At 41.4% G+C, this 27,367-nt stretch overlaps 2 protein-coding genes across 3 annotated transcripts; one reads left to right on the top strand and one right to left on the bottom strand.

Moving 5' to 3' along the window:
* Positions 1-835: 835 nt before the first annotated feature.
* Positions 836-12,014, bottom strand: LOC116333087 (chloride channel CLIC-like protein 1). 2 transcript variants are annotated; one of them, XM_039599192.1, is made up of 12 exons: positions 11,839-12,014; positions 11,406-11,476; positions 11,044-11,223; positions 7,466-7,602; positions 7,275-7,382; positions 5,817-5,927; positions 5,449-5,670; positions 4,997-5,137; positions 4,793-4,892; positions 4,364-4,461; positions 2,034-2,180; positions 836-1,872 (listed from the first exon to the last, which is right to left on the bottom strand). In XM_039599192.1, the coding sequence occupies exons 4-12, from the start codon at positions 7,511-7,513 to the stop codon at positions 1,771-1,773; spliced, it is 1,077 nt and encodes a 358-aa protein (XP_039455126.1). In that variant the 5' UTR covers positions 7,514-7,602; positions 11,044-11,223; positions 11,406-11,476; positions 11,839-12,014; the 3' UTR covers positions 836-1,770. The 2 variants fall into 2 exon arrangements, with proteins under 2 accessions (XP_039455126.1, XP_039455127.1); XM_039599193.1 differs by lacking the exons at positions 11,044-11,223; positions 11,406-11,476; positions 11,839-12,014 and having other exon boundaries at positions 7,466-7,731.
* Positions 12,015-16,914: 4,900 nt separating this feature from the next.
* tomm70a (translocase of outer mitochondrial membrane 70 homolog A (S. cerevisiae)) lies at positions 16,915-26,905 on the top strand. The gene is made up of 12 exons (XM_031756240.2): positions 16,915-17,254; positions 18,774-18,947; positions 19,432-19,558; positions 19,654-19,763; positions 19,862-20,010; positions 20,229-20,436; positions 20,782-20,916; positions 21,007-21,114; positions 22,264-22,380; positions 22,719-22,816; positions 22,912-23,034; positions 25,201-26,905. The coding sequence occupies exons 1-12, from the start codon at positions 17,021-17,023 to the stop codon at positions 25,352-25,354; spliced, it is 1,737 nt and encodes a 578-aa protein (XP_031612100.1). The 5' UTR covers positions 16,915-17,020; the 3' UTR covers positions 25,355-26,905.
* Positions 26,906-27,367: the final 462 nt, after the last annotated feature.

Genomic DNA, 27,367 nt, shown 5'->3' on the forward strand with positions numbered 1-27,367 from the left:
TTATACATGAAAAAGTTGGTTAATTCAGAGAAGATGCCATTTTTTGTTTCTATCATCAATAGTGAAAAAACAGGGTACTTTGTAATTTAATTTAATTAACTGATATAGTATTAATAGCCATGGGGGAAGTCTTTATCAGAAGGAGAAGCTATAAAACCTAAATTAAAAAATATTTTAAACTCCAAATATTTATGCCATCCTTCACATTTTCCCAAAGCCATCCAGTGGCTGGAAAAGTGTCTTTGCCGGGCCTTATGTTTGACATCCAAGTCTCACAGATACATGCAGCATATCCTCTAAGAGGTCAGAGGAAGACGGGTCCTCGGTTAAATAGAAACCAGCACATTCCTGATATCTTCTGCTGCTTGGCGTCCACCTAAGATGACAGCTACAGGGTGTTAAATGTAAAACGGAGGGTCCATGTTTAATTTCTGTTCCAAACTTCACGTTGGACAAAGAAACATGATGGATGTGACAAAACCTTATTTGTCCACTGATGAACACAGAGCAACAAAGTCAACTTCCAGATATCAAATATGACTTCCACAGATCAGAGCTGGAACGCCTGTGAGCTTCTGAAGTTGATATTTTGGCACAGCCGACTGCTTGCATCCAGCAGACAGGAGGGAAAACTGTAAATCATCGTCCTCAAATGACAAAAATGAAATGATGACGTGAAGATTCAGTCGATGACATGCACTGGATTTCAGCCACTTCATTGCTTTTTATACTGAGCGAGCTCCATCAAGCTCACTATGGCTAAAATCCACTGTTCTTGCACAGATGTCTATGTTGTGGTAGCAACAGAAATCTAGCATATAGTCATCAAGTCAAGTCATCTTTATTTCTATAGCACATTTAAAAGACATCAAGTGTCGGCCAAAGTGCTGAACAGAGGAACATAATAAAAAGAATTAAAATAGATAAGATGAAAACATAGAAACATTGTGAGACATCCATACATTTTTGTAAAAAAAATAAAAATAAAAAAAAAATATGTGTACATGCAAATATGCACATACGTATACAAAAATGTACACATTCACACACAAGCACACATACGTGAACATAAAATACATGTATACCTGTCTACACATGCAAACATCATCCAATGAGATAAAAGACCAGAGTAGATAAAACAGAATAAAAGTGGTGTCAGAGAGATCCGAAAGCCTCGGAAAACTGGTAGGTCTTCAGATTCAATTTGAAGACTTCCAAGGATGAAGAGGATTTTATAAAAGAGGGAAGACTGTTCCAGAGTCTCGGGGCGGCGATGGAGAAAGCCCTGTCACCGCTAGATTTGAACTGGGAGCGTGGAACTAGTAACAGCATCTGACTGGAGGAGCGCAGAGTTCGAGTGGGTAAGTGCTGCTAAGAAAAAACAGTAATGATAATGTAGAGCCAGTAATGCATTAACAAAACTAAGATGAGCTCAGCAGGTATCAAAACAAACAAACAAAAAAACAAACTAACAAACAAACAAACAAAAACCACAAAACACAAAAGACAAAAATGTCAATAAAAAGTACTCATTACACATTAAGTTACCAATTTATGTTGCACGTGAATATTCACCTTCATCTCAGTGAAGGTATTAAAATAATAAGGACATTAGTCTCCACTAAAACCCACTATTGTGTGTCTAATTTGTTATTTAAGTTGGTTGGATGAATCTAAACAAAAATTGTTTTAAAAGGCCGGGGGGGGGGGTCACCTCATCGACACTCTGCGGTTCTGGGAGCTCAGGTCTGAGTAGTGCAGCATCTCTGGTTATCTGTTCAGCTCTGGTAGCGGTGGATCCCTTCGTGGGCGGTGTAAAAGTGCCATGATGCCATGCTGGAAGGCTGCTTGCACACTTGCATACACAATCACCTGTAGAAGATATACATAAAAAAGGCCTTGGAGCTTGAAGGTCCTGTGCAGCATCTTTTCTGTTTCTAGGACTGCGCTCTTCTGGACAGAGACCTGTTCTATTAATCTTATCCATCCATAGAAAGCGAGCTCTATAATGTGAATAAGGTAACAGTTTTTACCGCAGTGGCAGGCATGGTAGTGAGCAGGACTGGGATCTGCAGGGTAACCGGAAGATCTTTGAGGAGCACTCGAAGAAATTCACTGAATCCCATACCGAAGTACTTCAGTGGCTCTGTGATGAAGGTTGTGATGGTAAATAAGATTGCCTAAAAAACAGAAGCGTGTCTAGGTTAAAAAACTGTACATACAGGGAGTGCAGAATTATTAGGCAAATGAGTGTTTTGTCCACATCATCCTCTTCATGCATGTTGTCTTACTCCAAGCTGTATAGGCTCGAAAGCCCACTACCAATTAAGCATATTAGGGGATGTGCATCTCTGTAATGAGAAGGGGTGTGGTCTAATGACATCAACACCCTATATCAGGTGTGCATAATTATTAGGCAACTTCCTTTCCTTTGGCAAAATGGGTCAAAAGAAGGACTTGACAGGCTCAGAAAAGTCAAAAATAGTGAGATATCTTGCAGAGGGATGCAGCAGTCTTAAAATTGCAAAGCTTCTGAAGCATGATCATCGAACAATCAAGCGTTTCATTCAAAATAGTCAACAGGGTCGCAAGAAGTGTGTGGAAAAACCAAGGCGCAAAATAACTGCCCATGAACTGAGAAAAGTCAAGCGTGCAGCTGCCAAGATGCCACTTGCCACCAGTTTGGCCATATTTCAGAGCTGCAACATCACTGGAGTGCCCAAAAGCACAAGGTGTGCAATACTCAGAGACATGGCCAAGGTAAGAAAGGCTGAAAGACGACCACCACTGAACAAGACACACAAGCTGAAACGTCAAGACTGGGCCAAGAAATATCTCAAGACTGATTTTCTAAGGTTTTATGGACTGATGAAATGAGAGTGAGTCTTGATGGGCCAGATGGATGGGCCCGTGGCTGGATTGGTAAAGGGCAGAGAGCTCCAGTCCGACTCAGGCGCCAGCAAGGTGGAGGTGGAGTACTGGTTTGGGCTGGTATCATCAAAGATGAGCTTGTGGGGCCTTTTCGGGTTGAGGATGGAGTCAAGCTCAACTCCCAGTCCTACTGCCAGTTTCTGGAAGACACCTTCTTCAAGCAGTGGTACAGGAAGAAGTCTGCATCCTTCAAGAAAAACATGATTTTCATGCAGGACAATGCTCCATCTGCAGCGTCCAAGTACTCCACAGCGTGGCTGGCAAGAAAGGGTATAAAAGAAGAAAAACTAATGACATGGCCTCCTTGTTCACCTGATCTGAACCCCATTGAGAACCTGTGGTCCATCATCAAATGTGAGATTTACAAGGAGGAAAACAGTACACCTCTCTGAACAGTGTCTGGGAGGCTGTGGTTGCTGCTGCACGCAATGTTGATGGTGAACAGATCAAAACACTGACAGAATCCATGGATGGCAGGCTTTTGAGTGTCCTTGCAAAGAAAGGTGGCTATATTGGTCGCTGATTTGTTTTTGTTTTGTTTTTGAATGTCAGAAATGTATATTTGTGAATGTGGAGATGTTATATTGGTTTCACTGGTAAAAATAAATAATTGAAATGGGTATATATTTGTTTTTGTTAAGTTGCCTAATAATTATGCACAGTAATAGTCACCTGCACACACAGATATCCCCTAAAATAGCTAAAACTAAAAACTACTTCCAAAAACATTCAGCTTTGATATTAATGAGTTTTTTGGGTTCATTGAGAACATGGTGGTTGTTCAATAATAAAATTATTCCTCAAAAATACAACTTGCCTAATAATTCTGCACTCCCTGTACATACAGAAAGTCCAAACTCATACGAAGGAACACAGTTTAGGAAGACTTTGCATGGGGAAAAATATATAACAGTTAGAAAAAGGTAGAAAAGTGGCAAATATATTTGTCAGCTTAATAGTTAGAAAGCAATGCAGCAAGGGTTTCAGCCATATCGGATGTGATTTAAACATTGGTTGGTAGGGAAAAATGTGTATTCCCCAACTGGTCGCTGGGTGAAATCGGTGCAAAGAAGGCGCTGTACCACAGTCCTCCTTGTGACAACTTTGGTTTTCAGCTGGTGGCCACAGTAGCCAAGAAGTTGCACAACTGGAAAAAGTTAGTTGCCTTCAAAGTAAAAGTTGTGCTTCAGTGCTGCAGTTAAGATGTTTCAAAAGGCCCAACTTTTACTTTTTTATCTCACAACTAGTGGTTGTCGTATGGTCGTGAGCGAGTCTCCAGGTCTGTGTGTCTGGCAACTTCTTCACAAACTCCTACACTATCAACATGTTTGACACATGTCCAAAATGGTAGACAAATTTAAATCATGTGTTTAGTAGTGATGTGTCTGCAAAATCTCAATAACTTGAACAGACATTCAAAAGAGTGACCTACCTTGATTGGTGATACTAACAAAAGAGGGTCAACTATTAGAACTTCATAGTATCTCTTACAGGGGTCATCTTGAAGAGTCCAGGTGCTTCTAAACCACTCTGCAGGAAATCAAATACAGGCCTAAGCTTAGGCAGACGTATGGACTAAATACGCTTAATATATCCAAAACAGCAATGCTGGACTCTAAAACTATTAAAGCAGCTGAGACTTCAGATTTTACACAATGACTCCAGAGGGACTTGTCATTAAATTCCTCTCCATCTCATGGCTGTGCAGTGAAATGTATTTCAAAATGATATTTAATATGCTCTAAAAATAAAAATAAAAAGGAAAAGGAAGGGTTTTTTTCTCAGCCGGTTAATATTTTAGATATAGGAGGTTTTCACAGAATACCAATGCTATGTCTGTTCATCACTGGCAGTGGCATACCTTTCAAACTGTCAATCCAATCCATTTTCTCCACTCCAGTGCATTTTGCATTGAAATCCTCCATCTTCACTATATTACTTTGATGCTCAGCAAAGGCAATCTGAACAAAATATACATATTTATTAAAAACATCTTATTTTACAGTCAAAACACTGAATTACAGTTCAAGTGAAACCACTGAAAACTGCAGGGGCTCCTATTTACCTTGTACAGGTAGAACCAGTTCCAGATAACACTGACGAATAAGCAGACAGCAAACAGTTGTTGGAACAGCACAAACCAGGAGATCTGTGTAAGCAGTTGGATCCCGATGATGACTACTATAAGCTGGATAAATAACCCGATCTGGAGAACAGAGTACAGTTTAAGTGGTTACAGAAAATAGAAACCAATAAAACACAGCAGACGCATTAAGAAAAGTCAAAACAGAAGGGGGTCAAAGGTAAAAGCTACATTTGGTTTAAAAAGAAAATGTTCTATAGCAGACATGTTTTTATATCTGCATTGACAACTTTTCATGTAACCATACTGAGTGTACATGAAATCAACAGACAGTACTTCTTCTTGTTCATGGAGACAATACTAGACAAGAGATTTGGGGGGAGTTAGCCTCTAACCAGAGAAAATGGACTCACAGTAATAAAGACTAAGGTTACCTTCAATAATGTATGCAGCTCCACCCCAAAGGTGTCTTCAAATCGCCACTTCCAGGACCCATAATCATGCGGTTTAACATCCACAAGTATCTGACTGATGGCATTGTCCAGGGCACCTGGTCTACATCTGTCTTCACTCTCCAGATATGCCTGGATCTCCTCCATGGCTTGTTTGGACATTTTGAGTTTGGCATCATAAAAGACATCTGTGGAGTCACTGGGCTGGGGAGAAATGGGAGAAGTGTCTTAAATTGCACATTTTTTTCCACCACACTTGTAAAATTATTAAACCAGAGAGTAAATATGATAGCACAATATGTTCGACTGAAATCTCATAATTCAACATAAAACATGAGATGACCACCTACCACACCAGCGCTTTGTACTGCCTTCAACAGTCTGCTAAGAAATCTCTTGAACACTGGGCTGCATGTTGGCTGTTGTGAGATGAGCTCGATCGTCTTCTTATGATCTTCAATCTGAATGAAGACAAAGCAGAATATCTGAAGTGCCTGTACTGAATACATTCCTTTTTCCCAGTCAAAGCTTCTGGGTTTATGGGAAAGACCACAGGTTCTGTTTTAAGACTGGTTGGTGGTGTAATGATCTGAAGGATATCTTCTCGATACACTTTGAACCCTGTAATAACACTTCACCATCATTTAAACATCTCAGCCTACCTGAGTCTTGTTGCTAACCACTGTCTGCCCACAGATGTCTGTTATAGCACAGCATTTCCAAACCACTGTGCAGCCCCACATAAGTATGCCATGAGAAATCATCAGGTGTGCCATGGAAGATTATCCAATTTCACCAGATGGGTACTCTAAGGGAGTAGCATGTAGTAATAGGCAGAAAAATTCAATTCTCTTCCACTAGAGGGCAGTGCAACATCTTGCACAAATTAAGAGGGTTGCCAACCGCCAGTAAAACAGAAGAAGATCTACCAAAGTACATTGTTATGCTGCCAGTGAGACAGCGCTGCAGGTAATAGCGATGGATAAATATCTGAAAAGAAACGGTAGTGAATCTGACCTGAGTCCTGGAGAAGACTAAGATGAAGGCCCTGAAGGTATGAGCAGTGGTCAGAAAAAAACAAAAAAGGAGAGCTCAAGATAATACAATGAAACTCATCTTGCCATTGGATTCACAAGTACTGGGGAATCAACCAAGCCAATTCCACTATGCCTGCTGCTGAAAAACTGTCAAACAGAGCCAAGGTTCCAAGTAAACGTAAATGCCATTTCTAGACAAAACACCCAAGACTTCAAAACAAGAACACAGACTATTTTCCATTTCTGGCAAACAAAGTTATTTCAGTTCTGCTCCCTTCCTCCACAACCCATCAATGGGTTTTATAAGCATGATTGATATCAAGACGAGAAAAAACAAAACAAAACAAAACACAGACTCAGGGCTGTTGAGGAAGACCTTCGTGTGTCTTCCTTCAACTCCTGCAAGAATATTAGCTTTGTGTTCAACTAAACAGGCACAGGTTTCACAATATGTAAATTAAGAGTAGATTTTAATAATATATTATAATAAATATACTTTTGTGACATTTTTATTTGGTGGTGTGCCTTGTGATTTTTCTATGTGACGTGGCTCTAAAGGATTGGGAAACACCGTTCTAACAGAATACAGCTCAAAACATGTAAAACTGGTTTCTTGTACATGACATTGAGTTCACCTTACTCAAATGTCCTCCATAGACACGGTTGACGTTCATGTTTTGTGTACCAGTTAGAACAAAGTGATAAGCCTGGAGGCATATAGTTAGACAATTTGAAAATAGTTTTTCTTATTTAAAACCTCGAAGCACCAACCTGTTTCTCTAAGTCCTCCACTTGCTTGTTGCAGGGCGTCGGCTCAGTCTGGCTGGAGTCCTGATTGTACTCTCGTCTTTCAGTGCCCAGATTGTCACAGCTTGCTGGCTGCATTGCAAACACACACAAACTAAGTGTCTGAACTGGACAACACAACGGCTTCACAGTACTCAGAGTAAAAATCTCCCAACCTCAGTAGGCTTTCTCATTGTTTTGGTCCTAGCATCATACTTGGTCATGTCGTAAGGGTCGACTCACTCGTTTTCCTCCTGCTGGCCCACGGCAGTGAGCAACAGGTTGCACAACAAAGCAATAAGGAGCATCCTGGCTGGGAGAAGACAGACTCTTAACCAGTGTTAATTCCTTGACAGTGAAAAGAAGCACAGGTGGACACCTATAGCTTGCAATGTTAGCTAAGTTTAAGGCTCAACTACAAAGCAGCTTTGGCCTCACTGACTCAAACATGGCCTTAAGGGTAGTATAACAGGGTGAGGCAGAAACAAAACAAAACAGCCTAACAGACGTGACCATAAAAGGAAATGCTTTACTGTACAACCACGTGATGCAAGTGTGTGCAATTTAAGTTTGAAGGCTCATGGGTAATTTAGTTTTGATGACTGACATCTCAAAAAGGTTATAAGAGCTGTTTTGGTGCCTTCAAGGAATATTCAAATAAATCCAAGAAAGCTCTAAATGGGGTGGGATAAAGCGTTAGAGAGGCACAGGATGTAGGATGTAGGCACATTAAAATAATGCTGAGATGCAATGGTGTATGTTATTTAACTTAAGATAACTTTTGTTGGAAGGTTATTTAAATGCATCTTCAACCCAGCTGTGGCAGCAGCAGCGCAACTATCAGCACATCTCCTTTCCCACAAGAGGTGATCAAACATTGGACCATTGTTACACTCCATTCAAAGAGTGCTACAAACCCCTCCCCCGCCCAGCTTTTGGTAAGGCAGACCATTGTTCCATACTGCTGCTGCCTGCATACAGACAAAGACTGAAACAGGTAAAACCAGTTTCCAGGGTTATTTACAAATGGGACAGTGAGGCTGAGGAGGTCCTGCAGGACTGCTTTGAGACAACTGACTGGCAGATATTTGTGGATGCAGCTGATGGCAACATCAATGAACTCACAGACTCTGTTATTGGATATATTGGAAAGTGCATGGATGATACCATCACTAAAACCACCGTCCGCATATATCCAAATCAGAAACCCTGGGTAAATAAAGACGTTCGGGCCAAGCTGAAAGTACGGGCCTCTGCCTTCAACTCCGGGGATGCTGATGCATATAAAGCAGCCAGGTATGACCTCCGAAAGTCCATAAAAAAGGCCAGAAAGGACTACAGGGACAAAATGGAGTCCAGCTACTACAGCTTTGACACCAGGTGACTGTGGAATGGACTGTGCTGCATCACTGACTACAAGAAGGTCAACACAGTCAGTGTTCAGCCCACTGCATCTCTCGCAGACGAGCTTAACAACTTCTATGCTCGTTTTGACGCAGACAACAGAGAGCAGATCCTCTACCCTCAGGAGGACAGTGAGGCTGCAACTTTAACTCTGAAAACAGAAGCTGTGAGATGGACCTTTAAAAAGGTCAATCCTCACAAAGCTCCAGGACCGGACGGCATCCCAGGCCGGCTACTCAGAGTGTGTGCAGATGAGCTGGCAGAGGTGTTCACCAACATCTTCAACCTCTCCCTGAGGCAGTCAGTGGTCCCCACGTCCCTCAAAGCATCCACCATCATTCCCGTTCCCAAAAAATCAGTGGTCTCCTGTCTGAATGACTACCGTCCTGTTGCACTGACATCCCTCATCATGAAGTGCCTCGAGCGGCTGGTCAAAGGTCACATCTGCTCCTCCCTCCCTGACACACTGGACCCTCTTCAGTTCGCCTATCGGACAAACAGAGCCACAGAGGATGCCATCGCCCTGGCAACGCACACCACCCTCACTCACCTGGAAAAAGGGAATACATATGCAAGGATGCTCTTCATCGACTACAGCTCGGCATTTAACACCATCATCCCCTCAAAACTTGCCACGAAGCTCGTCGACCTTGGGCTGGGAACACCGATCTGCAGATGGATTCTAAACTTCCTCACAAACAGGCCCCAGGTGGTGCGAGTTGGTAAGCACACCTCCTCATCACTCATCCTAAACACAGGTACGCCACAGGGTTGTGTGCTTAGCCCCCTCCTATGTTCGCTGTTCACACACGACTGTGTTGCTAAACATGAGTCCAACATCATCATCAAGTTTGCGGATGACACAACCATCATAGGCCTCATCACAGACAACGATGAGACAGCCTATAGAGAGGAGGTGATGGCGCTGTACGAGTGGTGTCTGGAAAATAACCTGACTCTCAACATCAGCAAAACCAGAGAAATGATAGTGGACTACCGGAAACGACCAGTCAGAAAACACCAGTCCATCCACATCAACAGTGTCAAGGTTGAAAGGGTCAGCAGCTTCAAATTCCTTGGAGTCAACATCACTGAGGATCTCTCCTGGACCCTTCACACAGACACTGCTATCAGGAAAGCTCGCCAGCGGCTTTACTTCCTGAGGAGGCTGAGGAAGTTTGGCATGAACGCCAACATCACCTCAAATTTCTACAGGTGTGCAATCGAGAGCTTGCTGACGAGCTGCATTACAGTTTGGTACGGAAGCTGCTCTGCCAGCAGCCGTAAATCACTACAGAGGATGAAGGCAGCAGAGCAAATCACTGGCATGAGGCTTCCTGCCATTCAGGACATTTATCTCCAGCGATGCCTCCGTAAAGCACACAGCATCATCAAGGACCACAGCCACCCAGCACATCAGCTGTTCTCCTTGTTACCGTCTGGCAGACGTTACAGGAGTCTGTCTGCTCGGACTACAAGACTTAAAAACAGTTTTTACCACCAAGCCATACGACACCTCAACCACAACACTTAAACACACACAGCACAGATGCACTCAGCAGCTACCCTGCAGCTTCACAAGTACTCTGTACAATCTGCACTGGTCACTCCACTTAATTGTTATTGATATTTATATTTAAAAAGTGCAATACTGTAATTTTCTGCTGCTCATTCCTGTGCAATATCCCATCTGCCCCCGTCATATATTTCTTTTCAAGATTTTCTTATTTAATCACTAGTGTACATATATTTATAGATACATATATATTTAGTCATCTTTTCTCTTTTACCACGTCTCTCTAATATTTTGCTCTTTACTATTTTTCTATTTATTTTTTTATTATTTTATTGTATTATAGTTTCTTCTACTGTACCATGCTGCTGAGTGACTGCTGCTCGTCAAACACATTTCATTGCAATGTTGACCCTGTGCTAACTTGCATATGACAAATAAAACTGAAAACTGAAACTCATGAGGTTACAAAAAGAGCTGAGAGGTGCAACGCCAAAATGGATGGGTGCCAGTGGATGGAACATCATTATCAATGTACAGTGCCATGCGACAGGGGGCGCACAATGAGCATAAAAACAGCCTCAAATTTGCACCATCACAGACTGAAATTCTTTCTAAAGATGGCAGACTAAAGGGTCACCCCTGAGCCCAAAGATGCATTGAGGAAGAGTTTTAGCACTTAAAAGCTGACAGGCAAACAATTTAGAAGATTGGATAATTATGTACAGACTGGCAAATGTATAGTTTCTTTGGAAGGCTCCAAACTTAGGCCATAAGATGAGCTTTGTCAACTGTCCTGGATACAAAATGTGCATAAATAAGGAAATATATATGTACAACATTTAGATGATGATGAGAAGTGTCTGGGGTTTGTGCATGTTTTGTTCATGCATGTTGACGATCTCATTGTCATATTCACTGGTACTTTCCACAGGAACAACCTGGAAGTCATCATCATCATCGACCTCTCCTGATACCCCAGCAGCACCCCTGGCCTGCTTCATTCTGGTAATCTCCCTACAAGGAAAGCAATGAATATGTTACCTGCATTTTTAGTTGTGGTTTTAGGCATTAGTGCATCTGCTGTTATGTTTTGAACAACTTGGAAATATTGCGAATTATTTTTTCATTTAGGTGATCAAACTAAGCTTATTTAATTCCAAAATTATTTTACTTTTTAAAATAAATTATGTAACTACTGGACTAGTGCCATGGTGTTCTCTTCCTTATAGGAAACCACCAGCTGGTTGTTGAGGCCGAAAAGGACGAGCTGTGGGGAAAACAAGAAAGGAGAGTTGAACATATACGCATCTGATTCCTTTTGAGGTGGAAAACACGTTATAGTAGCTTTACATTACGTGAGATACTGATAAGGTGCCTTAAAGAAGTTTGTTGTTGTTTTAGGGCCATGTGCTTCTGAAACAATACAAATTGAACAGCAAAATAAAGACAAACACAAATATATTCCTTTATTCTCCCATTTTAAGCAGGACCCTTAGTGTAAGCATGTGTATATACACACTGCTCTTGGCTACATGCCTTCGATTACAGATTACAGTTCCAGGAAGCCCCTTCTGAGCACTGCTTCTTTCCTGGTCTTTCCCAACATACAATAAACCCCAGTGCACATACTTGTGTGGTGACCATGATGATTTTCAGGATCTGGACTCCCATTTTCCAGGGTATGTGTCTTCGGGCTCTGTACTTCTCACAGGGACTCATGAAATAATACCTCAGGTCATCTCTGAGGTTCTCCTCTTTTATAATGTCTTGAGTTATGACAGAGCTGTAAGACAACACAACCATCATGCCAAGGGCGTAGATTTGGCATGGATGGAAGGCACATATCCCCACCAATATCCAGCGATTATTGAATTGTCTTCACCAATAATTTGATCTCTTTGACTAAAGAAAAACAAACCCGATAGAAAGGGATATTATTAAAGGGAAGCCGGACAGCTCCAGCAGAGAGTCACAGAAAACTCTGCTCTGCTGCTCGTGTGCTCCGCGAGACCACGACGCTTTCAGTCAGCCAATCAGGAAATGGCTTTGAGGCGGCACAGGTGCGCAATCTACGAGTGAACGAGTGATCACGGAAAGGGCCGAAACATAATGTGGTTAAGAAACTAGATTTACACAGAAAAAATAACATAATAACATAAAATGTTCCCGTGTATGTCAAAGAAACTCTGGACATCAATGTGTCGGTGTAAAACATTTGAAATGATAAAAACCTGGACCAGTTACTAATATAAGGAACAAACGCCACAGAGGCGTCTGTAGGTCACGTGATCACACATGATCCTATAAAGCAGGGATGTCAAAGTCATTTTACGTTGCAGGCCACATACAGTTCACCAGTGAATCTCCCCTTTCAGTCAATGAAATGAAGTTTAACTACACATTTAATCACTGAGATGAGTTTTCTACATGATACAGAAATGGTGCTGTAGTACATGAAAGAAATATTTCAGCTTGATTCTTTGGGCTCAAAATGGAAGAAATGTGTGAAATTACTGGAAAAACCCTGATAGCTCAGTGCCCAGATGCTCCTGTAATTATACATGAAAAAGTTGGTTAATTCAGAGAAGATGCCATTTTTTGTTTCTATCATCAATAGTGAAAAAACAGGGTACTTTGTAATTTAATTTAATTAACTGATATAGTATTAATAGCCATGGGGGAAGTCTTTATCAGAAGGAGAAGCTATAAAACCTAAATTAAAAAATATTTTAAACTCCAAATATTTATGCCATCCTTCACATTTTCCCAAAGCCATCCAGTGGCTGGAAAAGTGTCTTTGCCGGGCCTTATGTTTGACATCCAAGTCTCACAGATACATGCAGCATATCCTCCAAGAGGTCAGAGGAAGACGGGTCCTCGGTTAAACAGAAACCAGCACATTCCTGATATCTCCTGCTGCTTGGCGTCCACCTAAGATGACAGCTACAGGGTGTTAAATGTAAAACGGAGGCTCCATGTTTAATTTCTGTTGCCAAACTTCACGTTGGACAAAGAAACATGATGGATGTGACAAAACCTTATTTGTCCACTGATGAACACAGAGCAACAAAGTCAGCTTCCTGATATCAAATATGACTTCCACAGATCAGAGCTGGAACGCCTGTGAGCTTCTGAAGTTGATATTTTGGCACAGCCGACTGCTTGCATCCAGCAGACAGGAGGGAAAACTGTAAATCATCGTCCTCAAATGACAAAAACGAAATGATGACGTGAAGATACAGTCGATGACATGCACTGGATTTCAGCCACTTCATTGCTTTTTATGCTGAGCGAGCTCCATCAAGCTCACTATGGCTAAAATCCACTGTTCTTGCACAGATGTCTATGTTGTGGTAGCAACAGAAATCTAGCATATAGTCATCAAGTCAAGTCATCTTTATTTCTATAGCACATTTAAAAGGCATCAAGTGTCGGCCAAAGTGCTGAACAGAGGAATATAATAAAAAGAATTAAAATAGATAAGATGAAAACATAGAAACATTGTGAGACATCCATACATTTTTGTAAAAAAAAAAATATGTGTACATGCAAATATGCACATACGTATACAAAAATGTACACATTCACACACAAGCACACATACGTGATCATAAAATACATGTATACCTGTCTACACATGCAAACATCATCCAATGAGATAAAAGACCAGAGTAGATAAAACAGAATAAAAGTGGTGTCAGAGAGATCCGAAAGCCTTGGAAAACTGGTAGGTCTTCAGATTCAATTTGAAGACTTCCAAGGATGAAGAGGATTTTATAAAAGAGGGAAGACTGTTCCAGAGTCTCGGGGCGGCGATGGAGAAAGCCCTGTCACCGCTAGATTTGAACTGGGAGCGTGGAACTAGTAAGAGCATCTGACTGGAGGAGCGCAGAGTTCAAGTGGGTAAGTGCTGCTAAGAAAAAACAGTAATGATAATGTAGAGCCAGTAATGCATTAACAAAACTAAGATGAGCTCAGCAGGTATCAAAACAAACAAACAAACAAACAAACAAAAACCACAAAACACAAAAATGTCAATAAAAAGTACTCATTACACATTAAGTTACCAATTTATGTTGCACGTGAATATTCACCTTCATCTCAGTGAAGGTATTAAAATAATAAGGACATTAGTCTCCACTAAAACCCACTATTGTGTGTCTAATTTGTTATTTAAGTTGGTTGGATGAATCTAAACAAAAATTGTTTTAAGGGGAGGGGGTCACCTCATCGACACTCTGCGGTTCTGGGAGCTCAAGTCTGAGTAGTGCAGCATCTCTGGTTATCTGTTCAGCTCTGGTAGCGGTGGATCCCTTCGTGGGCGGTGTAAAAGTGCCATGATGCCATGCTGGAAGGCTGCTTGCACACTTGCATACACAATCACCTAATTTCTGTTCCAAAACTTCACGTTGGACAAAGAAACATGATGGATGTGACAAAACCTTATTTGTCCACTGATGAACACAGAGCAACAAAGTCAACTTCCAGATATCAAATATGACTTCCACAGATCAGAGCTGGAACGCCTGTGAGCTTCTGAAGTTGATATTTTGGCACAGCCGACTGCTTGCATCCAGCAGACAGGAGGGAAAACTGTAAATCATTTGCAGCTGTGCTCCTGTCGTCCTGGCAAACTTAGGTCCATATTTCCAGTCCTCAAGTTGTGAGGGAAAGAACTGGCTCATTAGCTCCTAAATTAATGTGCCCCTGAGATCATCAGCTAGCTGTGGTGTTGGCCAAGAATCCCATGTGAACAATGAACAAAAGTTGCATCGCTACAATAAAAAAAATTAAAGCAGGTTGTAGCAGCAAATTAACATTCTGACTTATTCTTAATTTAGTATTAATTGAAGGCTTAAAATAAATATGTTTTTGGTCTGAATTTGATATAAATGTAAGAAATGTACACATATGTTCACTGCACCGAGCTTTCAGCGGTCATGCAAAGCTTTAAACAGTCTGTTTGCCCTTCCTCACAGAAAATCAGCAGGTATCTATGTAGCAAAACCAACATGTGTGGTGGCATTCCTTCAAAAGAATAAACATAAAAATATCTTATACAGTGTTCAACCATGATTTTAAAAAAAAAACACGTCACACAACACTGGAGCCCAACTGGTATACTGGTTGGCCAGTGACAAACAACATTAGTAATGGTGTATTTATTTCCACATATTCGGATAGAACATCATAACTTTTTATTCCTTAAAAGTCCCCAATAGTTCTAAAAATGTGTCATCAGTCAGGCTGTAGTTAAAAATTCAAGATCTAAACATTTCTTTTTATTTGCAGCACTGACGTCCTATAAAACCCAGCAAATATAGTTATCATTATATATAGCAGTTAGAAAAAGGTAGAAAAGTGGCAAATGTATTTGTCAGCTTAATAGTTAAAAAGCAATGCAATGAGGTCATCATAGGCATCGGAAACAAAAAGTTGCTCGCACCCATGCCACCGCGACATCATGCCAGCACATTTTGGGGATTGCATAGGCACCGATTCTATTTTATTTTCCCTATTTGCGGGGAGTAAGGGCACCCTGCGAGGTGAGACTGCATCTTGCTGCTTGGTACACATGGAGGAGAGGGGCGGGGTGGCGGGGGATTCTCTGGCTGGCTGGAGCAGCATCTAAAAACCAGCTTGCAAGATTCATTTCTTTCTTAAAATCCATAATATTGTCAGTCCAAGTCAATTATGTAATAATTAATTTTTTCCTGGGTTGTGCAAAATCCCAGAAAAAAACTCGACCATGCGGCGTTTAAAGCTTGGGAGTACTTACATTACTTTGAGTTTGAAAAGTGACAAAAACATTAACATTAACATTAACGTCCACTGTACACTCTGCGTGGGAAGAAAACTTCTTTCTACAGCAAAAACTTAAACCTTAAATCTCAGCAAGCACCGAGCACGCTGCCATGTGAAATTCACAGAGAAAACCCTGGATCCCTCACATCAAAGGCTTTTAACAAATAAGCATAAACACAGAGGAATACAAATGTACTAGATTATCACCAAGTGTAAGGTTTGCGCTCCCCAAATACTGATAATTACCCAAATCGTTTTTTATATTTCTATGGTTATTTCTGTGTTTATGGTTAATCCACTAGTTTGCTTAAGCGCTTTAATAAGAATAATATATATTTAATGCTAAAATATAATTATTATATATGAATTTTCAAATGTACTGTTTTACAAAATAATGCAAATAGTAAAGGCCTAATAAATAACACTATAAGTTTTTATTTTAAACAACCTTTTGACAGATCACTGAAATATTTGTGTTTTCATGTTTGTTGGCGAGTGATCTAATTACTTTTTTAGGCACTTTAATGTACATTATAGTTTTTACGGCACAGTGTAAGTGTATGGATGCAGCATCGCCACCTGCTGGCTGCAGTGAATTTATATGCAGAACAATGATCATTTTCTTTTTGTGTCTGTTTCTTTTTTAATGTTTTACTGTTGATAATAATGTTTATGAAGTCTTAATAATATAGCAGGCCTCGCTGTAATATCAGTCAACAAAGTGCTTGGTCCATGTGGTCAGTGGTCCATAACAAACCTCTCTGTTCAATAAACCTACAAACTGCACTGGGAAGGCGGTAGCTGGTGGTCTGGCGATGTTTGGACTACAAATCCTCACTGTAAGACTGCAACTACACTCAGCCACGTGGGTCCCCCTCTTCTTAGTATCCCATGATTCCTTGGTGTCCGTGACCTCGCGGAGCACGGGAAGAAGAAGCGGAGCTCGGTCACGCTGTATGCTGGAGGTGGTGCTGCTGGCTGGCTAACTATTGCTCACTTGTACATCATGGCTGCTTCAAAGCCAGTCGAGCCGCAGTCTGGGACTGGACTACCCCGGTGGCAACTGGCTCTGTTAGTGGGGGCTCCCATAGTGCTCGGAGTCGGGGCGGTTTACCTATGGAACCGCAGCAGGACGAAGGAAAAGAAGGGGACCGGGGAGCGGAAAACACCTGAAGGCAGCGCCAGCCCCGTGCAGGGCCAGGACGGCGAATCTCGATCCGGCCGAGAGCAGGAGAACATGGTAACGCTTCTGCCGCCCTCATTTCACTCTTACCACATTAGCATGATGAGTGTCCGTGCAGTGGGTACACTCTTCTGACTAACCGCGTCATTGCCATAAAAATACAGTCAAGGACATCCGACGTTACCGCCTCTAAGCAGCTGCTCTACCTCCGCAGCGCAAGGCCGGCAGCAGCCGGTCCACTGGAGCCAGATTAGCTTATGCTAATCGCTAGCGAGCTAGCACTAGAGCTAACAGTAGCTAGGTCAACATGCCTGGCTGCAAATGTTTGCGGCAAAAGACTTGAAAAGCGTCCATATCTGACGCCAAAATTCCCGATGCTGAGCGCTAAAATAAGCATCAACCGCGTAACAATATTTACCTGAAAGGAGGTTAGAGTTTTGTAACTGTAATGTTTAGCTGGCTAAGGCTGCTTTCCCAGAAAGTCACGTTGGGCGGGGATGGTTCGAGTCTGTTTTAGGTAGAGGCAGTTTAGCAGCCAAAGGTGACTGTCACCTCATTTACTGTCCACTGTCATCCACAATGTCCTCAGTGATGGGCTGTATTTGCTAAACAGTGTAATGAACTTTAATGTGATGCAGCAGGCAAAACAGGTAAAGCCAGTGCGTTTTAGAGATAACTGGCCGATGTCAAACAGTTTCAGTTTACTTTCTGTTACATATACAACTTACTAAAGTTTTTACATTATCTTAAAACGGTGTAATACACATGGGTAGGACAATTCTAACTGAAATAGGTCAAAGACCAACATTTTATGAGGTAGATGTAGAAGAGTCTGTTCTTAGTTCAGGAAAATCACCAAGACCTCAATAAAACATATGTTAAACTGCTTTTTTAAAGTAGGATTTATTTACTTGAGCAAGAAATTCATTTTTGATTATAAAATAGACGTAAATAACCAGAAAATGCACATATTTCTGTCAAGTATGCTTGTAAGCCATTCTTGGTTATATGTATAATCAACCCTGATGTCCTATTTGTGGCCATACTAAATATTAACTTTCATACAAACTTTACAAGCTCTGTTTTTGCCTCACATACTTTACTGCCACATATTTCCCAGTATAATATTAAGAAATTGTGAGTGGCACAGGACTGTACCTTTCTAAAATTAAAAGGCCTCTAAAATGATCACACTAATTGCTCTCTAGAGTGCAGTAGTGTAGATAAGAGTTCTGTATTTATTCTAGCTAAAGGACGCATCCAGAGTGAAAGTACCAAGACTCTGCATGCTACTGAGGTTTTGTGTGAAATTAACTGCATGTACTTAAAGTTTCTGGTTGTATGCTGGTGTTATGTAGAGTGCATTTAGTGCATAATCAGGCATTGAGTGTGCGCTTGGTGTCAATAATTACTGCAGCAGTTCACCAATTTGTTCAACAAACCTCAGACTGTCGGTCAGTTGTTGCGTAGCTTTTGTAAATTGTTTTGTTTCCTTGGTCACGTGTCCAGTTTATTGGTTTGCATTAGAGACAAATCAATGATAATTGTCTTTCTCTCTCTTTGTTTTTTCATTTAGAGTCCTTTGGATCGAGCCCAAGCATCTAAGAACAAAGGCAACAAGTACTTCAAAGCTGGAAAGTATGAAAATGCCATAATGTGCTACACAGAGGCCATTGCTCTGTGCCCCACAGAGCAGAAGTCGGATTTGTCAACGTTTTACCAGAACAGAGCTGCAGCCTACGAACAGCAGGTTGGCACAACATCCTGTAAACTATGCAGAAGTTGTTGTAGAGTTTAAAAATAATTAAAGGCACATTTCCAGAAGCATAATGTGTACACTGAGCTCCAGCTACCTCAGTTTAAGTGTTATTACTGTTCTCAGTTAGATATTGTCCCCAGAGATGTTCACTAGGTTAAGCTGATTGGGTAAGGGACTCCTTTGGACTTAAAATGGCTTTAGTGTATGTTAAAAAGTCCTGCTGTTCTCACACCCTGATGGCATACTAAATGAAACAAACTGTGGTTTCTGTCGGCTCCTGCAGAAGCAAATGGTTCGTGTTCTTTAGACAATGTTTACCAGATTGTGTTTGAATCTTAACTTTCCTCTCTTCTATGTTTGAAGACTGAGATACACAAAGTATCTCATTTTGTCTCAGCGAGAGGTTAAAGTGACCTCTCATGAAGACACAGCAGGCATGTTTCAAATTAAAACCAAACTAAACCTTTGATTTCAGATGAAGTGGACAGAGGTGGTACAGGATTGCAGTAAGGCTGTCGAGCTGAATCCACGCTATGTGAAGGCTCTGTTCAGGAGGGCTAAAGCTCTGGAAAAACTAGAAAACAGGAAGGAGTGTCTAGAGGGTGAGATGTTTTTATAAAAATGTTTGTTCCAAGTTTAACTTTTAAGGTGCAGCTCTCATTGACAGTTTGCTGCGTTTTTCTCCTGTCATCTCCAGATGTCACAGCGGTGTGTATTCTCGAGGCCTTCCAGAACCAACAGAGCATGCTGCTAGCAGACAAGGTGCTAAAGCAGCTTGGGAAGGAGAAGGCCAAAGAGAAGTACAAGGTGTTTGTTCAGTTTCAGACACTTTCCTTTCAGTTTTCTTTGCCTTTATCTTCACATTGAACTTTTTTTTTCTTTTTCCAAAAACCATTTTAATGCAGAACCGTGAGCCAATGATGCCGTCGCCTCAGTTCATCAAGTCGTACTTTAGCTCTTTCACAGATGACATAATCTCCCAGCCCCTTCAGAAGGGGGAGAAGAAAGATGAAGACAAGGATAAGGAGGGCGAGGCAGCAGAGGTCTCAGAGAGGTTGGCATATCTTCTTAATCCAAACTTTTTTTTATTTATGGCACCATTTTTGAGAAGAATAATTAAAATCTAACCTGCATGTTGTCGCACATATTTTGACTAACGAAAGCAAGCGGGCTTAATTTGACTAAAGTTGTCATGGTATACTAATTTAAAAACTGGTGGTGTGTGCTTATTAGGAGACATTTCTGTAGTAATAGTTTTCCCTATATGCTTAGCTCTGGGTACCTGAAGGCAAAACAGTACATGGAAGAGGAAAATTATGACAAAATCATCAGCGAATGCACCAAGGAGATCGAGTCAGGAGGGAGATACACTGCTGAGGCGCTGCTGCTGCGCGCCACCTTCTACCTTCTGATTGGAAACTCTACTGCTGCTCAGCCTGACTTGGATCGGGTCATCAACATGCAGGACGCCAACGTGAAGGTACAGACGATTTATTATTTGGGGTATTTTGGTTGTTTATTTGGATAGTCTGTAAGACTGAAAAGTCAAATAAAGGTCTCGGGTAATTTTATTGTACTTCTTGCAGAATTTTGCCTGACAAACTGGGTTTTACCCAGAAGTGGAATAGGGCTAAGTGGAATAGGGCTAAGTGGAATAGGGCTAAGTGGAATAGGGCTAAGTGGAATAGGGCTAAGTGGAATAGGCTAAACAAGTTGTGACTTTGGGGCATGCTTGTTTTTAGGATCACACAACTTGTATGCTCCAAAAACCATTTCTTTTCAGGAGCCTTAAAAAGCATTCTGTACTCTTATCTGAACTTTACAGCTGAGGGCCAATGCGTTGATCAAGCGTGGAAGCATGTACATGCAGCAGCAGCAGCCAGTGCTCTCTACACAGGATTTCAACATGGCCGCAGAGATCGACACGCGGAACCCTGATGTGTATCATCACAGGGGCCAGGTACGAGTGAGGGTAAACTGGTAACCTGCTTTTTGATTTGGTGTATGGTAACAACTGCTAACATCCAGTTATGCATGTATTCTCTCTCAGCTGAAGATCCTGCTGGACCAGGTGGATGAGGCAGTGGTAGACTTTGATCAGTGCATCCTGCTTAGGCCTGACTCTGCTCTGGCGCAGGCACAGAAGTGCTTTGCCCTTGTAAGTAACCAGCTAAAGGCAAATTTAAAAGCAGTGCGACTCTTCATATGTAACAATGCACAGGTTCAACCACTATCTGAAAATTTGTCTTCTTTATTCAAAAATCACAGAAGGTAAGATTGTTGGAAAGATCAGTCCACAGCAGCACTGATTCAGAACCTGCACACACCAGCACTGTGTAGGCAGAACTCCACACATACAAACTTCACAGGTCACCCTGCAGTCCAAAAGTGGTGGTGACAAAATAAAAGGGAAAACAAGGCAGTGCAGGGTTCCTTAAGCCTTTAGATGGTGTGTCTGAGTAATCTACATATTTTATATTTAACAGTAGTATGTATATAATATTATGAAGCAGTGGTCCCCAAACCCCGGGCCACGGACCGCTACTGGTCTGTGAGTCGTTTGGTACCGGACCGCAAGAGTTGAGGCTCGGGTGTGAGATTTAAGGTTTTCAGGGTTTTTATCATTTCCCTGGGTCTTTCCCGTGTTGTAGTTTTGTCTTATTTTGAAAGAAATATTTACGTGTTACCATAGCAACCAGAGAGTATTAAGGGGCAGAGAGGAGGATATTGCTCTCAATGTTGTTGGTGCATTTCAGGAGGACGCTGCTAATAAAGTTACACTATTACACAGTGAAGTTGCGTTTATTATTATATTTACAAAATAGCACAGTTTTTGTCTTGGTCGTATCGTTTTATTTTATTGTATTTATCCGCGACACATTAAAAGCCGGTCCTTGAAAATATTGTCTGACATTAAACCGGTCCGTGGCACAAAAAAGGTTCTGGACGGCTGATATAAAGTCACAATAGAAGAGAGAATTTTAGGGTAACTTTTCCAAAATAGCAGCAATGGCTAACAGTTTGAGGAGACCTGGAAGATATACCAGAAGTCTTTAAAAGTTTGGATACAACTCATGTTTGAGATAAAACCTGAAAAACCTGCTCTCTGGTCCTCGAGCATATCCCACTTTTCACTGATCACTTTCAGTTTCCTCTCAATGGTCTGACCATCCCAGTTCCTGCTGTCTGTAACTGCCTGATTTTTTTTTTTTTGCCTTAAATGTTTAATTATTTCTATTCATTATATGATCATATGGTGATTATTTGTGCCATTTTTTTACTTTCATTTGACTCTTCTGTCCTTCAGTACAGACAAGCATATACTGGAAGCAATATTTCACAAATACAGACAGCCATGGATGGCTTTGAAGATGTTATCCGGAGGTTTCCAAAATGTGCAGAGGGCTACGCTCTTTACGCTCAGGTATGCTCGGATGGAGATGGATATAAACAAAATGTGACAAGAGACTGTAGTGTTACATTAACACATGAAATAGTAATACCATGTGTTTCTGTTCTGTTTTAATACTTATTTGCAGTCTTTTTTTTTTTCTGTAATACTTTATAGTAACAAAACTGCTTATCTTGATTTGGCCAACTCCTTACGATATGTATTCAAAATACCCATAAATCCTTACCATTTCCCAGATTTGTATGGAAATGTGAAATATGTGCAGTGATTTATTTTTAGTGAAAGCATTATAATCCTATTGGGATGGTATTTATGCCTGGCTGGCACGTTTTTACCTGTGTACTTCTCAGGCTTTGACTGATCAGCAGCAATTTGGAAAAGCCGATGAGATGTACGACAAGTGTATTGAACTGGAACCAGACAATGCTACAACATATGTCCACAAGGGGTAAGGGTTTCTCCCCTGTTATGTGGCCATATTGATCCATATAATATCTCTGATTTGTTTGTGTAAATGTGACATGTTGTTCACTCTGTCTCCAGTTTGTTGCAGCTTCAGTGGAAACAGGATCTCGACTTGGGTCTCGACCTCATCAGTAAGGCAATTGAGATCGACAACAAATGTGACTTTGCCTATGAAACCATGGGAACCATTGAAGTTCAAAGGTGAGTCACACAGCATCTGAGTGTTTATTCCCAGGGAGGGTTTATCTGCTGCTTTGTAATGTTTTCAGTTGTACAAAGATATGTTTTAAAAATGGTAGCGTGCTGGTATTTCTGTCAAGATGTTTTAAGGAGTCACATAGTGTGCTTTTTTTCTTCTTTATAAAACACTAATTGAGAGAAAGCAGTCAGCTGCTGTGCTGCGTGCTTTTGTGTTGCCCCTAAAGGAATATATTTGTACCATTTTGAACAGGCTGGTTGAAGTGTTACAAACCTCATGTTTGAGGTTTTAAGGATCTGATTCTGACTTCAGGTGTGACAGAATCCTGGGTCTGGATGAGCCCTTGTTAATGTTATGACCCCTGGATCAACAGCGGGAAAGGAGGAATAGGAAATATTGTAATCCTGTAACCCGTCTCCTGCAGAGGGGCTTGACTCTGGGCGTTTATCAATATGCGTACTTGCGTTCTCGCGTACTCGTGATACGTCATCAGTCGGAGACCAAGTACTGTTCCAATTTGAAGTACGCATCACGCCGAGAACGCGAAAAAGTCCCGGATGTGTTCTCGATCCGCCCATTTTATCGAGCATGCATCGGTGTAGACTTGGGACAGCTAAATATCCCAGAATGCATTTCGTCCAAAACTCAACAGCGGACTCCCGCACATCCCCCCGCTCGCGGTCTTCTCACTACTCAGGTTAAAGAAACCCCAGCAGCTGTCTATAGTATTGAGTGTCCACTAGAATAGAAATAAAAGCGTTCTAACATCTCACCTGCTTGTTTTTATTAAGGCATGTACACGTATGTACATGTACACTATTTTTATTAATAGAGGTTTCACTACTGAGGTTAAAAATGATATATAAGTCACTTAGATCACTTCTAAATGTTAATGTTTGGTTTATTTCAGTGTTTTATTTGTTCCTGAGTAAACCGGTTTGGCTGTGATTAAAGTTAAGCTTCATAACATGTTACTCACAGTTAAATTAGGAGGGGACGGCAGTAAAAACTCCGGACCTGTGACATCATCACGTACGCTGGTGTTCCGACTGTACAAATCACGAGTCCGTGCTCGCGTTCTCGGCGGGTACGTACTCCCGTGCGTTCTCGGCGAGTACGTACTCACCGAGTACGCGAGTACGTACTCGCGTACTTGGGCATTGATAAACGGCCTCTGTCTCAATCTAGACTTGCCTGTGGTGAGAGGCTGTGGGCTGGGGTGGGTGGGTATCTTAGTATCCCCTCAACTTGCTGCCTGTAAATTGGGGCTTTTCTCGATTGACAAGAGGGGGTTTTTTTTCCCCTGAACCTTTGGGTCAGGGAATGGGTGCTGACTGTCATCTGCACTCGCCTGAACAACAGTTCAGTGTATCCGGCCTTCTTCAAGCCCCTGGGGACTCTGTCGTCTTACTGACAGACTTCAACGCTCATGTGGGTAACAACAGTGAGAGGGGCTGAGCTGTCAACTGATCACCACCTGGTGGTGAGTTGGATCATGTGAAGGGGGAGGATGCTGGACAGACCTGGCGTGCCTAATGCTATAGTGAGGGTGTGCTGGGAATGCCTGACAGAGGCCCCGGTCTGCGAGATCTTTAACTCCCATCTCCGGCAGAGCTTCAGCAGCATTCTGAAAGAGACAGGAACAGACTGAGAGCGCCTCTATTGCTGAAGCTGCTGTACTGAGCTCTGGGTGCCTGTCGTGGGGCGTCTGGCCCGTTGCTAGGAGCCATTCGATCTTTATACAATTGTTGCAAGAGCTTGGTGTGCATAGCCGACAATTTAGACGAACTCATTCTCGGTGGGTGTTAGACTCCACCACGGCTGCCCTTTGTCACTGATTCTGTTCATGATTTTATGGACAGAATTTCTAGGTGTAGCCAAGTGAAGGAAGGCTTCCACTTGGGCGGTCTCAGAATCTCATCTCTGCTTTTCTTAGATGATGTGGTTCTGTTGGCTTTAGCAGGTGGTGGCCTCCACCTCGCACTGCAGCAGTTCACAGCCGAGTGTGAAGTTGCAGCTCCCAAAAGAATGATTCCTCCAAGAACTTAATACTCTGATGACTGCTATGGAAACACAGTCCCTGGGAAAAAATTCCTGTGGTGGTAAAAATGATCAAATCTACACATTTTTCAAGTGCTTGGTATAACTGGAGTGTTTTCTTTTCACAGGGGCAATCTTGACAAGGCGATAGAGATGTTCAACAAAGCAATTAACCTAGCGAAGTCAGAGATGGAGATGGCCCACTTATACTCATTATGTGATGCCGCCTACGCCCAGACAGAAGTGGCGAGGAAGTACGGGCTGAAACCTCCGACGCTGTAACCGTTTTGCCAATGGATCGCCAATCTCAGTCTTCATTGCTGAATCTAACTGTGTTAAAAGTGCAACTGTCTGACTTAACTTTGATTTGTTAAAAAAATAAATACTGGATGATATGGGGGGAATTTAAAAAAAGAAAAAAAGGAAGAACCCTGAATATATACTGTGTTTACGTCACATTAAAGGGGATTATTTTCATGGAAACCGGATTTGTACTCACAGTCAAACTGAGGCTATGATCGTGGTCTCTGGTAGACTCAGTGGTTTATCATGATGTGGGGTGGGCTGGGCGGGGGTGGGTGGGGGGGTATTTTAACCAACACCGCCCTTTTTGCTGACACTTAATTCCACAATGGCATCATCGTCAAATCTTTGATTTTTATGGCTCAGAATGAAAATAAAGGTTGTCATTTATGGAGGGAAAGTGTACATGAGTGAGATGTATACTTGTCAGAAGATTTAGAGAGAATTGAAATGTCCAGTCTGTTGAACCCACAAGCGTTTTGAGACACTTTTAAATCTACAGACAATACTGTGAGAGCTATATAGTTCCAGTGGACTGTTCACTTGTTAATTTATGCTGATCTAAAGTGTTTTTGTCCACCTACTCCCATATTGTAACATACAGTATCAGTTCTGAATGCAAGATTAAAATTATAGTCAAATGTACAATGTCTGTATTGAAATGCTGGAGATGATCCCAGGATAAAAGCCTACAGAGTTTAGGCGAAGTTGGTCTTTTTTTTTCTTTTGTTTTAAATGGTGAGATTGCCTGTTTTCTTTTTTATATACTTTGTGCAGCATGTTCACTTTATAAATAAATGTAAATGCAATGCTCGTGCTGTCTTGAACACTAGGAAAACCCTTTTTGAGGCTTTTGGGTTTTTTGAAAACACTGATTAGACAAACTTAGCCAACTTTGTTTTTAGTTTTTTTCTTCTTCTTTTTTTTAAATGTTATATTTGGAGTTGCCTCTAGTGTCAGAAGGGTATTCAGTGGTTTTTCCCCAGCTCATGTTAATTGGGAAACCTGATTCTTTTTCTAGTTTCTGTGAATTTTTTTTCTTCATGCTACATTTCCTTTTACTTTTGACAGAATACATAGTGGTTTAATTCTGATTTGCTTTTTTCATCTCTCCTTTTCAAACAACCCGAGCCTTATCGTCTCCAGCTTATGCAGCTCTGAGAATCTCTTGGTACGGTGTGTGGTTTGGTTCTCAGGTAGCATCTGTGCACCACTGATGATTGTACATCTGGAGCATTTTTTTTTTTAAAAGCATTGAAAAGCTCCCGTTCTCTGTGACATTCATTAGTTTCACGCCCAGTAAACTATCACTGCATGTGTGGTGATGCCAAGGAACCAAATCATGCATTGTGAGCTGCAGCTGGTGAGACTGACTCCAACTAAAACCATATTTACTTAACCTTCAGAACATGGATGTGACCTAGATTTTGGCTGTTTGATATAAAATACACTGACATTCTGCATCTACCATACGTGTGGTGACCAAAGTGAAAGAATGAGTCCTAATAAAGTTATAATTCTTGGATTGAATTTTGCATCTGATCATTTCTGTTCACCCGGATTGTGCAGCACATTGTTTTTAAATCCCTGTAGTTAGAAACGAAATTTTGTTCTGATTATCTGAAACTTTGATATAATTTTACAGTTTTTCTGATTTTCTTGCTAAGTAGCACACGTAAGTATTAAAGATATGTCTATTGAACAGACTTTATAGGGTGATTTCATAGCATTTCCTAAAAGGCCTCACACCTGACCTTCCCAGATTTAATAGGAATTTTGCAAACTTTCAAGCCCCTACTGTGAGGAATTTTATGAAGATAGGGCTGATTTTAGATCTTTTTCTGAGGGGCCATTTTAAAATCGCTAATCTATAAAAACACTTAAGCGTGACCTTTCAGGTGCTTTAGGATAAATCTCCTGCACCATAAATATGAATATGGACTCTTGGGACTGCTGCTCCATAAATAAGTTGACACCCCTAAAATATTTGGA

Source organism: Oreochromis aureus, linkage group 15 (genome assembly GCF_013358895.1).
Source record: "Oreochromis aureus strain Israel breed Guangdong linkage group 15, ZZ_aureus, whole genome shotgun sequence".
NCBI lineage: Eukaryota > Metazoa > Chordata > Actinopteri > Cichliformes > Cichlidae > Oreochromis > Oreochromis aureus.